At 33.8% G+C, this 14,062-nt stretch overlaps 1 protein-coding gene across 2 annotated transcripts; it reads right to left on the bottom strand.

Moving 5' to 3' along the window:
• Positions 1-843: 843 nt before the first annotated feature.
• Positions 844-13,618, bottom strand: LOC109084657 (mitogen-activated protein kinase 13-like). 2 transcript variants are annotated; one of them, XM_042761762.1, is made up of 12 exons: positions 13,083-13,605; positions 10,184-10,317; positions 9,721-9,775; positions 9,370-9,475; positions 7,781-7,810; positions 6,217-6,264; positions 6,014-6,128; positions 4,296-4,367; positions 3,726-3,805; positions 3,392-3,470; positions 1,910-2,083; positions 844-1,811 (listed from the first exon to the last, which is right to left on the bottom strand). In XM_042761762.1, the coding sequence occupies exons 1-12, from the start codon at positions 13,193-13,195 to the stop codon at positions 1,729-1,731; spliced, it is 1,089 nt and encodes a 362-aa protein (XP_042617696.1). In that variant the 5' UTR covers positions 13,196-13,605; the 3' UTR covers positions 844-1,728. The 2 variants fall into 2 exon arrangements, with proteins under 2 accessions (XP_042617696.1, XP_042617697.1); XM_042761763.1 differs by lacking the exon at positions 7,781-7,810 and having other exon boundaries at positions 13,083-13,618.
• Between the last annotated feature and the right edge of the window lie 444 nt (positions 13,619-14,062).

Below are 14,062 nucleotides of genomic sequence, written 5' to 3'. Positions count from 1 at the left end.
TCCGCGACCCAATAAGCATTCACCATGACGAAGCCTAGTAATGTGCCATGAGCAACCAAAAATTATGCATTTTCCCCATTCTTTTATTTTATTTACTTTAAGTTACAGTTTTTGAACATTTAATAGTAAAATAATAACTAAAAGGGATTTTTTTGAGTGGGCCACGCCATGGCCTGTAGGAGGGGCATCAATGACCGCTAGGGGGGGCACGGCCCTCGAATGCCCCACCACAGCGCCGGCACTGGATTAGACCAGTGAGCAAAGAGGAGCTGCATGTTGCTAGATAAACGGAAACATGAGCATTTCTGTCAACAAATATGATTAAAAACCCAGGCATGGACAAACACACAGTTTGCATCAGAGAAAATACAATTTTCAGCATTCAAGACAAGGGTATATTTTAAGTTGAGGCATTCGTTATCATGTACAAGAAACAAAATACTATGTAGTAAAGCCAAAAACAATAAAATGGGAAAAAGAAGTCTTTTTTGTCAGATCCTATATCTCTCTTTCTCTCACAGCTATGTATTACTTCAAAACCTTTCAAAGGATTTGATAGTAGCGAACACGAGCCTTAAAGTCCACATGAAATTTTAATTGACTCCATGTACACATTTTTCAATTTTTCAAAAATTTGTTGGTGCATGTTACTCACAAAAAATAATTGTCTCTGTAATCCTTTAATAAAATGTAGTAACTTTCCTTTACACTCTTATTTCTAGATCCCTCCCATTTAACCATCTGGCTTCATTCTGGTATGTTACTTTAACACCAACTTCACAGTCCAATTAATTCCCACAGCATATCCTGTTTCTCTCAGAAATAAGGCAAGAGTAAATATGGTTGCCATTGCTATTTCATGTAGACTTTAATTAGGAAAACATGTCACAATACTAAGGCTTTTTTAAGTGTTTAATTTAAGTAAGTAACAGTGTCCATTATGTATTCCCAACAATTCTTTATAGTTTTTTTTATACTATTTTTATTAAGACTATTAAAAGTTCAGGGTCAGTGAGACAGCAATTCTTTTTTTTAAAGATTCTCTGATAAGTAGAAAGTTCAAAAAACAGCTTTTATTCAAAATAGCAATATTTTGCAAAATTATAAATGTCTTTACTGTATTTGGTCAATTTGCATCCTTGCTGAATAAAAGTATTAATTTCTCTCTTTCTTTCTTAAAAAACAACAACAAAAAAAAAAACAGTATACTGGTTGTGAAGTACTTGAACTTTAAGACCCACAAAACTAAAATACATGAAACTGTATATGGCTGTCCTTTTATAGAGCATTTTTAATCTGATAGCACTTAGGGGATAGTTTAATAAAAAATAAAAAGTCTGTCGTCATTTACTCACCCTTATGTCATTTGAAGTAGTTTTCTTTTTTTTTTGTGAAAAGCTACCATACAGCTTTAGATGACTTTGAATATAGCCCACAAGTTGTTTGACATGGCACAGGGATGGAATACATTCTTAATAAATGGTGTGAGGGTGAGCAAATGATCCCTTTAAGGTGCTATTCACACTGGTGAAAAATGTAGGATATTTACCACTAAATCTAAATAAAATGTCCAAGTATACCACACATTCCTCAAGCAGTCAGTTATTGTAAAAAATACTGCTATTCATATACTTTTTTAAGAGTAAATAAACATCCTAAATTGTTCCGAGACAGAGACTAAATTGCATATTTGCAATACAGTACGCTGATAATGTCAGACCCACATCTCTAGGACATTGTGAGTGTGTTTCTTCTCTTTGAGTCTCTTCTTGGGAAAGGAACAAAGCTTCTCACTTCTTTAAACGATAAACCTGTGATGAAAAAAACGATCACATTGCATTTACATACACGATATGTGCAAATATAAAGTACAGCAGGCAGATCTTTATGTGTAATATCTGTTGCTCACGTTTCCACTCTTCTAAGGGCAATGTGGCGTTGTCGTAGCTGTCATCGTATGGTGTGGGCTCTGGGCAGTCCTCTGGGTCCCTCAGGACATCAAAATAACTGTGTGCCAACGCACCATCAGCAGTGAGACGAGCATCAGCATCTAACACTAGCATCTTCTCAAGCAGATCTACCGCTGGGGTTAGTTACCAGTGCAGTGGCATTGAGGGACGACACAGTGTGTCAGAAACAAAGCCACAGCATTAGAATAGCAAAAGCTGATATATGTATTATTATTTGAAAATTATTTGTATTAGTACAGGGCAAGCTGAGCTATGGTTGACAATATTATAAAGTTATTTAATCATTTAATAGGACTATGATTAGGTTGAGTTGATTTATGTTGGTCAAGGTAGCAGAATATGCCACTATATAATTAGTCTAGCATTTTAAAACATGTGAGTGGACTTACAGACATTGTAATCTGAAGAATAAATTAAATTTTCATATTCTAAAAAATGCAATTCTAGAAATTGTAGCGCAGGGTTGTTAGTTAACTACAACTAAAACCATAACATTTTTAATTACTTCAAGAAAAATAAATGTTAACTGAAATAAAATTAAATCTAAAAGAACTTAAACTTCTTTTATTTCAGCCAGTTGCCAAAACAGAATTTCTCATTTTCATTTAGCTCAACTTGAACTAAAATAACTAAAACGAAAATAAAATTAAATTAAAAAAGTTTATACAACTACGAAAAACTCACAACCAAATGACTAAAACTTTATTTAAAATCAAAATGTAAAATATACAAATACTAAATAATTCAAAATATTAATAAAAACTTTATGGTGGTAATAACACTATTTGAAGGGTAACACCTTACAGTAAATTTCAATTAGTTAATGCAAGGTAATGCATTAGCTATTTTTACAGCATTTATTAGTCTGGGGGTTAATGTTAATGTATAAATTTCATTTGTACAGCTTGAAATGTTAAAAATGTATTAGTATATATAGACATTAAAATGTAACATTATTAAATGCTGTAAAAATGCATTTACTAATGTTATCTAACTGAACTTTTATTGTAAAGTGTTACCTATTCTAAAAAATAACTGCAGTTACATAGCTTGTTACAGCAAACTAACTTTGAATAATAATGTTATTAAAATTTTGTGAAATCCTATTAAATTCCAAGTTGCAAAATATAACTTATCTATAAGTTTCCTCTGCAGTGCAATAGTACAGAATATGTGTGGCAATACCTTCTGTTGACATTCTATCTGACGTTTGGTGAAAAATGTAAAAACTTACTTAAATTGTTCTGTTGCATTTGCTCAGCATCTTGTCATTTTTGTCAGAAATAATGGCACGTCACATTGACAGGCAGCAACTATGCTGTCAAACTAAATCATACGTTTTACAATGAAAAAAGTCTCTTGCTATGCAAGAAATGTGACAACGTGACAAAGGAGTAATTTTTCATTGGGGTGTTACTTACCTTTTTTACTGGCTCTGGGAAACAATGTCGAGAAGTCTTTGCGTGGGTAACGGGGCTGGGATCTGACATAGCTTTTTGCCTTTTTAACAGCAATGAAGACATATTGACATTGTGATCAGGAATGACGGCTGAGCACAGTAGCCACAGCAACAGTCACGCAAAACGTTAATTATTCAAGTTGAATTTTTCCCACAAAATATTCAAGGCCCTTTTCTCATTTTTATTTTGCATTGCATTAGCGATTTATTCCGAGTTATCAGTCTCAGGTTTAATCAAGATTCAGACATACCATGTATTAAAGATACCATATTTGGTTGCACTGAAAATGTCTTACCTCTGGGCTTTCTAGTTTCTCAATAAATTCTGGACCTGGTGTCCCGGTTACTTTCATTATCTGAGTCAACTGGTCCATGTCTGAATATCAGAAGTTAAAGACAATGCACAGCATGTAATTTCCAAGTTATTTCTGTTCTTGACAAGCAAGACAAAAGGGAATAAGTGGGCACACAGTATTTTTAAATGCAATCGCAATTAACCAACTGTGTACGGACTGTACTTTTTGAAATTTAAGTAACAGAATGTTAAAAGGATAGTTCACCCAAAAATTAAAATGATTTCCTGACCTTCACATCTTTCCAAACCTGTATGATGCTATTTTGTCAGTGGAACACAAAAATAGAATTTCTGAAGAGCTACATTTAAATTTTAGATTAAAATAATACATAACATATGGTTTTAGAAGGACATGAGGGTGAATAAATAATGACAATGTCAATTTTGGATGAACTATCCCTTTAATGAAGTATTAAAATATTCGAGGACACTTTCTTGAAATTCAGCCCTCAGAATATGTTCATTCAGAAGAAAGAAAAAAAAAAGGAAAAAAATAAATGCTGAAGGATACAGTCTTTTCCTTTAAAGAGTGTTTTTCCATTGAACATTTCACCCATGATGCACCCAACAGACCAGATATCCACTAGAAAGATGAAAAAGGCAACAATCGCACATATTGAACTATAATAATCATTACAACCACCAGTCATTAAAACAATGCAAACCATTTGACATACATCACATTCATGCAGCAAATCTGAATCAGTATAGCTCTTAGTAATAAAAAATCGGAGCACATTCAGTCTAACTGGCAATTAAGATTGATATCTACATAAAGGATGGGTCTCTGAGCATTTGTGAAGACATTCAACATTTAAAAGTGCAAATTATTGATTGTGAATGCAGTTGGGAACCGTTTGCCTAAATAAGTGTGACCTTTATTAAGAACACACTACTACATAATTTAGCACAGAAAATATTAATGTTATCTCATGTCTCATGTTATCTCTTATCTAACACTGCCTGATTTAATCATTTTCACATTTAAATTTACATTTATTTTATATTTGGGATATTTTGTATTAATTTACTAATTATTAATTAAAACTCATTAAAGTAAATACATTTAATAGAAATAGAATGTTTTAATTTATCTGAATTATTGTAAAAAAAGAAAAGAAAAGAGAAATTAATCAACAAGTGTAAAAAAAAAATGTGCAAAGATTTACATGTGTAAACTTGCATAGAAATAAGTTGTATTCGTTTATTTGTAAGGTACCAATACATTAATATTGTAGGAATCAATTTTCTATTCAAACTAGGAAATAAATGCATGTTAGAACTATACCTATGAATACCGATGAGAGCGTGTAAGAACGGCTCATATCAACCAATAGAGGTGCTGTTGGACAGATTTCAAGAAACTAACTGGAGCATAACAGATGACCAAATCAATAATGACTGTATATGTTAACCTCACATTGACATACTGACAGTGTCACTACCTGTTTGCACATTCGCCTCTTGCACATTCCTGTGTATCTTAATATTTAAGACTACAGTATACTTTCATGCACATTATGTCCTATTCTATATTTAATTCTACATTATACAGTATACATATTTTTTTATTCTTATATTTTTATTGTTTACTTTTATTTCATTCTTTCATACCTATATTTATGTATATTTTCATCTGTGTTGTATTCTTAAATAATTGCACTGTCCATGGAGCGGACCTGACTCACATTTCACTGTTGGTTATATATGCACTATATAATTTTGTATGTGACAAATAAAAATCTTGAATCTTGAATCTCATGTTTTAGATAACACTTTAGATTTGGGAACACATACAGTCAAACCAAAAATCATATGACACCAGATATAATTTTTTATATTTTTTTACTAGTGGGTGCAGGACACTATAGTTCATGTATGTAAGTGAGGATAGCAAAATAAAGTAAACTTTGACATATTATACCCAAAAATTCTTCATACAGTGGACTACCAGTAAAACTGATAAAAATTTGGGCCGAAAAAATTGTCCAGACACTTTGACCTGACCATGTTTTGCTTAAGTGTTATCTGACATTATCAAGATTAATTTGTTCTGACACAGTTTAACTCCTGAGTTCTTGTCATATTTTATTACCAATCTTTTATTGTTCCCTAATCTAAAGTGTTATCATATTTTATATACAAATGTTTTGCCTAAACAGAGTAAACTCAGCTCTCAGTAATAATTTTAAGAGGTGTGTATGCCTTAATGAATGACAAACATCTTGCCTGTCTGTGTGTAGTGCATCCAGTTTAGAATGACCTCAGGGGCCCGGTACCACCGTGTCACCACGTAACCGGTCATCTCTGCTTCTGCATGACGCGCCAGGCCAAAATCCAGGATCTGCAGGTAGACCAAACGCAGAGTGTTACTGTCAACTTTCAGGGGTTTACACTTCTCTCTTTTATGGTGAAAGAAAGATGGCACAAACCTTCAGCTCACAGTCTTGGTTCACAGCCAGGTTTCCTGGTTTGAGGTCCTGCAATGCATAAAGATGTTAATCTTCCTACAAAGTCATTGTTCTTGAACAGTTACACAAGATCTTAGTGGATTTCTTAAGAAATGTTTAATCTGAATCCAGTAAGCTCTATTGCAAACTGAAAGTGAGCCGGGCGGCTTCAAACAGATCTGAGCATGTACAGGCACCACCTCAACAAACAGGAAGTTACTGGCATTACCTCATAGGACAATGTATGATAGGAAAGCCCAGACAAAGCAAAAAGCCTTGAACTCACTGATATTAATAGAATTAGAAACACAATATGGCACATTTCAGAACATGTTCATGTGAAATAAAAATAAAAAATAAATAAAAAAGTTTGGATAATTCACTACCGTAGCATGGTGTACATTCATTTTTGGCATTTTCATTTAAAACATACCATCAGAAAAGCAGTCCTACAAATCTAAAAGCATATTAATATTGTATTTTAGATACACACTACTGTTCAAAATTCTGGGGTCAGTAAATTTTTTTTAATACTATACAGCAAGGACATATTAGATTGATCAAAAGTAATGGTAAATACATTTACATTGTTACAAAACAATTCATATATTTCAAATAAATGCTGTTCATTTCAAATTTCTATTCATCAAATAGAAATAGAAGAATCCTACAAACAAAAATAATAATAAATGTTTTCTGAGCAGCAAATCAGCATATTCAAATGATTTCTGAAGGATCATGTGACACTGAAGACTGGAGTAATGATGCTGACAATTCAGTTCTGCATCACAGGAATAAATTACATTTTGAAATATATTAAAATAGAAAAGTTAATTGTAAAATTATTTCACCATATTACAGTTTTTACTGTATTTTTGATGAAATCAAAATGAGCATAAGAGACTTCTTCCAAAAACACTTTTAAAAATCTTCTAGACCCCAAACTTTTGGGCAGTTCTGTATATGGCCATTTTAATAATCCAATAATGTATTACAAATTTGTACATTAACTTATTTTTCATTATTTGGAATTTGGATATATATATATATATATATATATATATATATATATATATATATATGTATATATATAAATATATATATAAATAAAGATAAATAAATAATGAACAAAAACAGGTTTACATGTTGTAATATATGAGTAAAAACTATACTCATAACTGCAATCCATTATATTAAATCTAATTGGATGCGCCATATCTGAAGCTGTTGTAAACTAGTTAATATACTAATAAATATACTTATCGATACATTTATTCATTTTCAGATTAAATAGATGACTGCTTTCTCATCTTCTCAGATGAGAGGAAGTTAATCATTGTTTATAGTCCACTGATCAATACATATTAGAGAATTAGCAATAAGTAAATGTAATTCATGGAGATGAAAACTCCCCCACTGAGCACATTTGCATCTCCCAGGGAAGAGCTAGAATGATCCCAAGAAAGGCCATGTGTCTTTAATTCAGATCTGTGTGGAAATGATAATTATGAGCAGATGCTGTTTATTCATTGCCAGTCTCACTTACTCTATGAATGATGCCAGCACCATGAATGTACTGTGGAGTGGAGAGAAACAGAGGAACAGAGAGGAAGAAAGAAATACCACAAATCAGTATAATGACATTTTTCACAGTGTTATGTTTTAGTATTTGATTAGACTAATAGGATTGATCTGAAAGATTGTACCATTACTTCTGGCAAACATCTTAAGTCCAAAGCATACTTCTGTTTTTACACGTATATATTTTGTCCTCAATTATTCAGTTGCTTTAGTCTTGTTAGATGTTTACCAGATTAAAGTCAACAGGAAACCGCATTCACAACCCAATTTACTTTGGTAAAATGATGTATTTATAGAAGAAAAAAAAAGTAAGACTTTATTTATCAGGAATAAATTAGATTATGGTTGTTTCAGAGGCGAAACTTTTTTTTTGTAAAAAAGTGCACTGATGAATCTTGTATGGTAAGTCCACAAACATACACTATCATTCAAAAGTTTGAGTTTTTTTAATGTTTTTGAAGTAAGTCTGTTATGTTCACCAAGGCTGCATTTATTTGATTAAAAAAAATATGAAATATGTACTTAACATATTAAAGGGATACTCCACCCCAAAATGAATGAATTTTGTCATTAATCACTTACCCCCATGTCGTTCCAAACCCATATAAGCTCCATTCATCTTCGGAACACAATTTAAGATATTTTGGGTGAAAACCGGGAGGCTTGTATCAGCTGCGCCACAAGGATGTGCTGTTTTCTTTCAAATCAAAACTAAATACATGTAGAAACAGCACATCCTTGTGGCGTGGCTGATACAGAAGAGCATACGGTGATATGGAGAGACACAGAGGAGACTGTTGACAAAGGAATTGTTGAATAAAGTCGTTATTTTTGTTTTCTTCTCGTACAAAAAGTATTCTAGTCGCTTCATAACATTACGGTTGAACCACTGATGGCAGATGGACTATTCTGATGATGTCTTTCATACTTTACAGTACAACTAAATTGTAACTCAATTGGAAATCCACAAGACACCCACATTAGTCCAAATTTTCATCCAAAATATCTTAAATTGTGTTCCGAAGATGAACAGAGCTTTTACGGGTTTGGAACAACATGGGGTAAGTGATTAATGATAAAATTTTCATTTTGGGGTGGAGTATCCCTTTAATAATGTAATTTATTCTAGAAATGCCAAAGGTGAATTTTCAAAAAAATCTTAAATTATTTTAATATGCTGATTTGGTGCTCAACATACATTGCTATTTAATATCAATTTGAAAACAGTTGTGCTGCTTAATATTTTTGGGAAAACCTTGATACACTTTCTGAATTAGAATTAGTCTTGTTACAATATAATTGTTTACTGTCACTTTTGATCAGTTTAATGCATCCTTGCTGAATAAAATTATTACTTTATCTTTCAAAAAATAACTTCTTACTGAACCCAAACTTTTGAACGAAAGTGTATTAACAGTCGATTTCATTCCATGTTCTGTTCTGACTGGCTGTGTGTTGCATCACACAGGATAGACAAACTGCTGGAAACTTGTTACATCATGCCTTCCTGGTTAGGAAAATTTTGCCTCTTTTTGTGAGCTGTTTTGGTCTGACCTTCAGCCCGCACAGCATTTGATAGACCAGGAACTGGATGCGGTCTTCTGTAAGGATGCCCTTGACTTTAGAGAGGTCTGTGTACATGTACGGCATCACCAGGTAGCTAAAACACACAGGAATTGTTCATTACTTATTTTTAAAGAATAATTCACCCAAAAATTAACTCTATCATTATTTATTGATGGAAAAAATGACATTAGAAAGGATCTTCATGCAGTTCTTTTACATCAGTTGTTTTATGAAAAAATAGTGAAGACTGAGTAAATAAAGACAGAATTCTCATTTGTTCTCTCAGAAATATGGCTAACAGATAGATTTTTGCATGCAAAGGCCTCATTAAAGACTTACAAGTCTTGGAAGTCGTCCATTCTGGAGGCAGGAGTGAAGACATCTAGCAGGCCTATTACTGGGTTGGACGGCAAAATTGATACATCGAAAAAGCAAGTGAGTCAGTCTTTTCAAGATGTTATAAAGGTCTTAGACAGACAGACAGACTGAGTGAATAAGGTTGCCTAATTTTCACTGTAATCTTTTAAATACTTATAGAAGGTGCTTACAGTTTATGCCACTAAAATCAATCAAAGTGTCTCCAGGCACCACAAGTATCCTGTTCTGAGCTGACACAATGAGTCCACCAAGCTAAACATTTGATACTCACACCATTCTTAATGAAAACAATGTGAGTATGGTGTGATATAAGTCTTTTTGTGTCTTACAAAAGTCATTCAAGCTGTTGAAACTGCTGGAAAATAGGAACTAACAATATAAGCAACCAGATCTAACCTCAAGGCGCGTCATGCATAAAAGGCACTTACATTTTCATGTTTCATATGTTTGAGCAGGCTCAGTTCACGATAGGCTCTCTTCGCGAAGATCTCTGACTGAAAGGGTCGGTGCAGCTTCTTGATGGCCACCTTCTCTTTTAAATTATTGTTGATGGCCGAGCTAAGAAAGGAAGAACCATCGCCATCATAAACAAATATTTTGAACTGAGGTTGAAGGTTTAACGACTAACTGTAACAAATTCAGGACCTGATATAGAAACTGCAATATTCAAATAAGAAACTGCACAAGCATGTTAGCTGATGATATGTTGCTTTGCTGCAAAGATTTCTTGTCAGAGCATGTGGGTTTCACAGTCCCCCACTTTCACCAGTGTTTGATCTTAGAGCTGTTGTAAAGGTTTTGTGGCATCAAACCCTGAACAGGAAATGTCAATGCTGCTGGGATATATCATATCATGACTAAATTTAGCAATGATGTGACAGAGAAAATACAATATATACAGTAGCATTAGCTTCCAGAGCAAAGAGCGTGCAAAATTAAGAATGCATGATATATTGGTGACATCAGTACCGTTGTCAGTCTAATTTGGCCGTTACTGGATGTTGAAAATAGTTAACAAAAATGTTAACTGCAAAACAGTTATAACTAAAAAACATCCATTGTTTTATCAATCTTTTCTACGGCAAAGTACATTTGACACCTGGTTTCCACTGAAAGCATGTGATTTCACTTAGTGTGAAAAACAGGCATAACAGTGTAGATTTTTATCATATCAATTATCATTCATAACCAAAGTATTATTGGTTACTGTATTCACTCAAATTCTGATATCAGACTGCCTCTATACTATATATTATAACATAACTCCAACCAAGTTTATCAAGTAACATGAACTTATCCAGTAGGTATACTCTGGACAATGTTTACAAAATTCAAACCAGATTATAATGTCATAACCAGGATATAACCACAACTTCACATCACCCTTTCACAAACAACCATGTTTTCATAGTGTCCATGGTGAAAAGTTTTGACATACGAAGTTACATAACATTAACTTTCACAACATAACAATAGCATTCCTTAAAACTAACTAGCATCTATTTGCATGTTACCACTACTTATTTTTTTAACTACTCCAGTCAGTTATTATAGTGCAACAGTGATTAGTTTGTCTTTAAACTTCCCAAGTGGTTATTCACTAGATACTAGCAGCAATTCAGTTCATCACTAGTACGTATTACTTCACTACTACTCAACATCCAAATAGTGATATATAATGGCATTGCTTCCAGAAACAAATTGAAAATTTTAGCCACTTGACAGTAAGTTTCAATACATTTTCCAGTTTCAATGAATTTGAAACTACTTTAGTAAACATAAGCAAACAATGTAAAAAATAAAATAAAATAAATAAAAAAAACACTTAGTTGATGTTAATTTCAACATTTACCAAAACTTCATTAAACTCAGATTTGTATCTGTTTATATTATTTAAAGGGTCTGAGCTAAAATGAACTAACAATGAACAGTTGTGTTTTTATCGACTAACTTTAACAAAGATTAAAGGGGTCATATGATGCGATTTCAATTTTTCTTTCTCTTTGGAGTGTTACAAGCTTTTGGTGCATGAAGAAGATCTGTAAAGTTGCAAAGACTAAAGTCTCAAATCCAAAGAGATATTCTTTATCAAAGTTAAGTCTCTGCCATGTCCCCCTAAAACATCTCATTCAAAGACGCCCCCAAATCTCTACTTCACTATGTGGGAAGATTTGCATAATGCCGGCCAAATTTTCACGCAAAGAAAGAAGGCATGGTGTTGAAGCAGCCATGTCAGGGAGATGCTGTGTGTATCTAGGCAAAAGCAAAAACACTTTATTTGGCCTTCCGAAAGTATTTGCATTTAGGAATCTGTATTAATTACAACAGAACACCAACGCACCGTGGACAACTGTTTCATGACCCTATGAGAGGAGGTCATTCTGACTTTGCTACGACAATCTGGCACTTCTGAATCAACTACGGTGAATATGTTTTGTTATTAGTTTAAGTATTTGCTATTATCTGCGTGTGTGTGTGTGAGAGAGAGAGACAGGGTCACACAGTGGAGTCAGCTGTCTTAACCGTCTGTGGCTTGTGTATTCCAAACACACATGAACTTCATCACTGTGTCTGTCACACCACACTGTTCCCCTTTCGAGCTTAAACTGATGTTAAAACTAAGGACATTATTAACTGTCTTTACATTTATTTTGAAAGATGAAGCTCGTGATTATGGAAAGGGGCGTTACATTTCCGACGAGTGCTTGCGGTGCTCGGCCAATCACAATGCACCGGGTCAGTTGGCCGATCAGAGCAGACTGCGCTTGTCAGAAGGAGGGATTTTGTAGAAAACGACTTGTTTGAGAGAGGCGGGGCATAGGGGACCTACAATAATGTACAGTATTTGAAAAATTATGTTTTGAACAATAAAGCATGTCAACATATTCTGTTACACCAAATACACAAAATAATTTTCTTTAAAAAAGCATCATGTGACCCCTTTAACAAATACCAAAACAAATGTATTAGTTAATGCATTGACTAATGTTATCAAATGGGACCTTGTTAAGTGTTACCCTACGCTCCATTTTTGCTGTTAACTATTCCAGTTTTACTAGTAAATATTAATTTGGTAGTCCTACTCATTTCCCTACTATTTATTTATGAGTAATTAAAGAGTAACGTTAAATATGGAATACCTACTTGTCAGTATTGCAATAGTTGCAAACCTAAGTAATACTAACGAACATAATTAAGTCTAGTCCCTATTACTACTAACTAAATTCTAGTTAGTTGGAAGCAATGGATTCTAAAGCGGCTTGCCACACAGTTCTGCTTGATGTGGCAACCTTCTGAAAGGCAGCTCACGAGCGTCTACTCACCACACGGTGCCATAAGCTCCAGTTCCAATCTGCTTCAAGCAAACGTACTTGACCGGAACTTCCCATACCGTGCTGTTGATCTCTTCTCGACTGAATTCCACCCGTGACTCCATTTAGCGATGAAAGAAAACAGGCAGAGAGCAAACGTACACCGCGCACACAGCGACTCCTACGCGATATTGTGCATTCGAGCACCAAAAGGTCACTGCGTAGGAGCAATTCTTTTTCACGCCAAAATATCTCAGCCGTTTATATGGTTCCATATAGCGCGGAGCGGCCGCGGAATTGACGCTTTAAATCACTAGCCATTGAAACTTTGGAACGCTCGTGGTGATCGAACGCGCTGAGATCTGTCTGACGCTGACGTCATAATCCCCCGCTAACGCCCACTTTCGAATTCAAACAACTGCCGCTTTGATTGACACAGTGCTGCTCACCTTCATGTAAACACATACATTCTTCAGCTCAGTTACCACGATATATTTGCTAATTAACTGTGAATGCAAAGAACTAAATAGAAATGGATGTTCAAGCAAATTTTCAAATAAATAAATACAATATAGGCTATGATCTTCAAACTGTCCCTCTGTTGATGATCGCGTTCCTATGTCACGTGTTCATGACGATCAACTCAGTTGTTCTCCAAAGTGATTGCTAATGACAGCAGTTCTTTATTATAAAAAACGTTAACATAAAATCTTTTTTATTAAAATTATTATTTTTAGGTTTCATGGAAAAAGAAAGTGCAATGTTTTTTTTTTTTTTTTTTTGAATCTTCTAAAAGTATTTAAGGGGAAGCTAAACAGTCAAAATAGAGAAATTCTGCAATTCTGCATTGTAAAATTATAAATTTAGGCAAACATGAGAGAAATGTGTACACATGCGAACCTGAAGGGTTTGTGAACCCTTTAGAATTTCCTTTATTTCTGCATAAATATGACTCAAAACATAATCAGATTTTCCTAAAAGTCCTAAAAGAA

Source organism: Cyprinus carpio, chromosome A8, assembly GCF_018340385.1.
Source record: "Cyprinus carpio isolate SPL01 chromosome A8, ASM1834038v1, whole genome shotgun sequence".
In the NCBI taxonomy this organism is placed as follows: Eukaryota; Metazoa; Chordata; class Actinopteri; order Cypriniformes; family Cyprinidae; genus Cyprinus; species Cyprinus carpio.
Note: the sequence above shows the minus strand (reverse complement) of the source record. Positions and strands in the feature narration are given on the sequence as shown.

Excerpts from the sequence above, each read along its gene's own strand:
- LOC109084657 (XM_042761762.1), bottom strand. The coding sequence starts at position 13,195 with ATGGAGTCACGGGTGGAATTCAGTCGAGAAGAGATCAACAGCACGGTA. Across the intron at positions 6,265-7,780 it reads GTGCTGGCATCATTCATAGA|GACCTCAAACCAGGAAACCT; the intron begins GTAAGTGAGACT and ends TATGCATTGCAG. Across the intron at positions 6,129-6,216 it reads ACCAAGACTGTGAGCTGAAG|ATCCTGGATTTTGGCCTGGC; the intron begins GTTTGTGCCATC and ends GTCTACCTGCAG.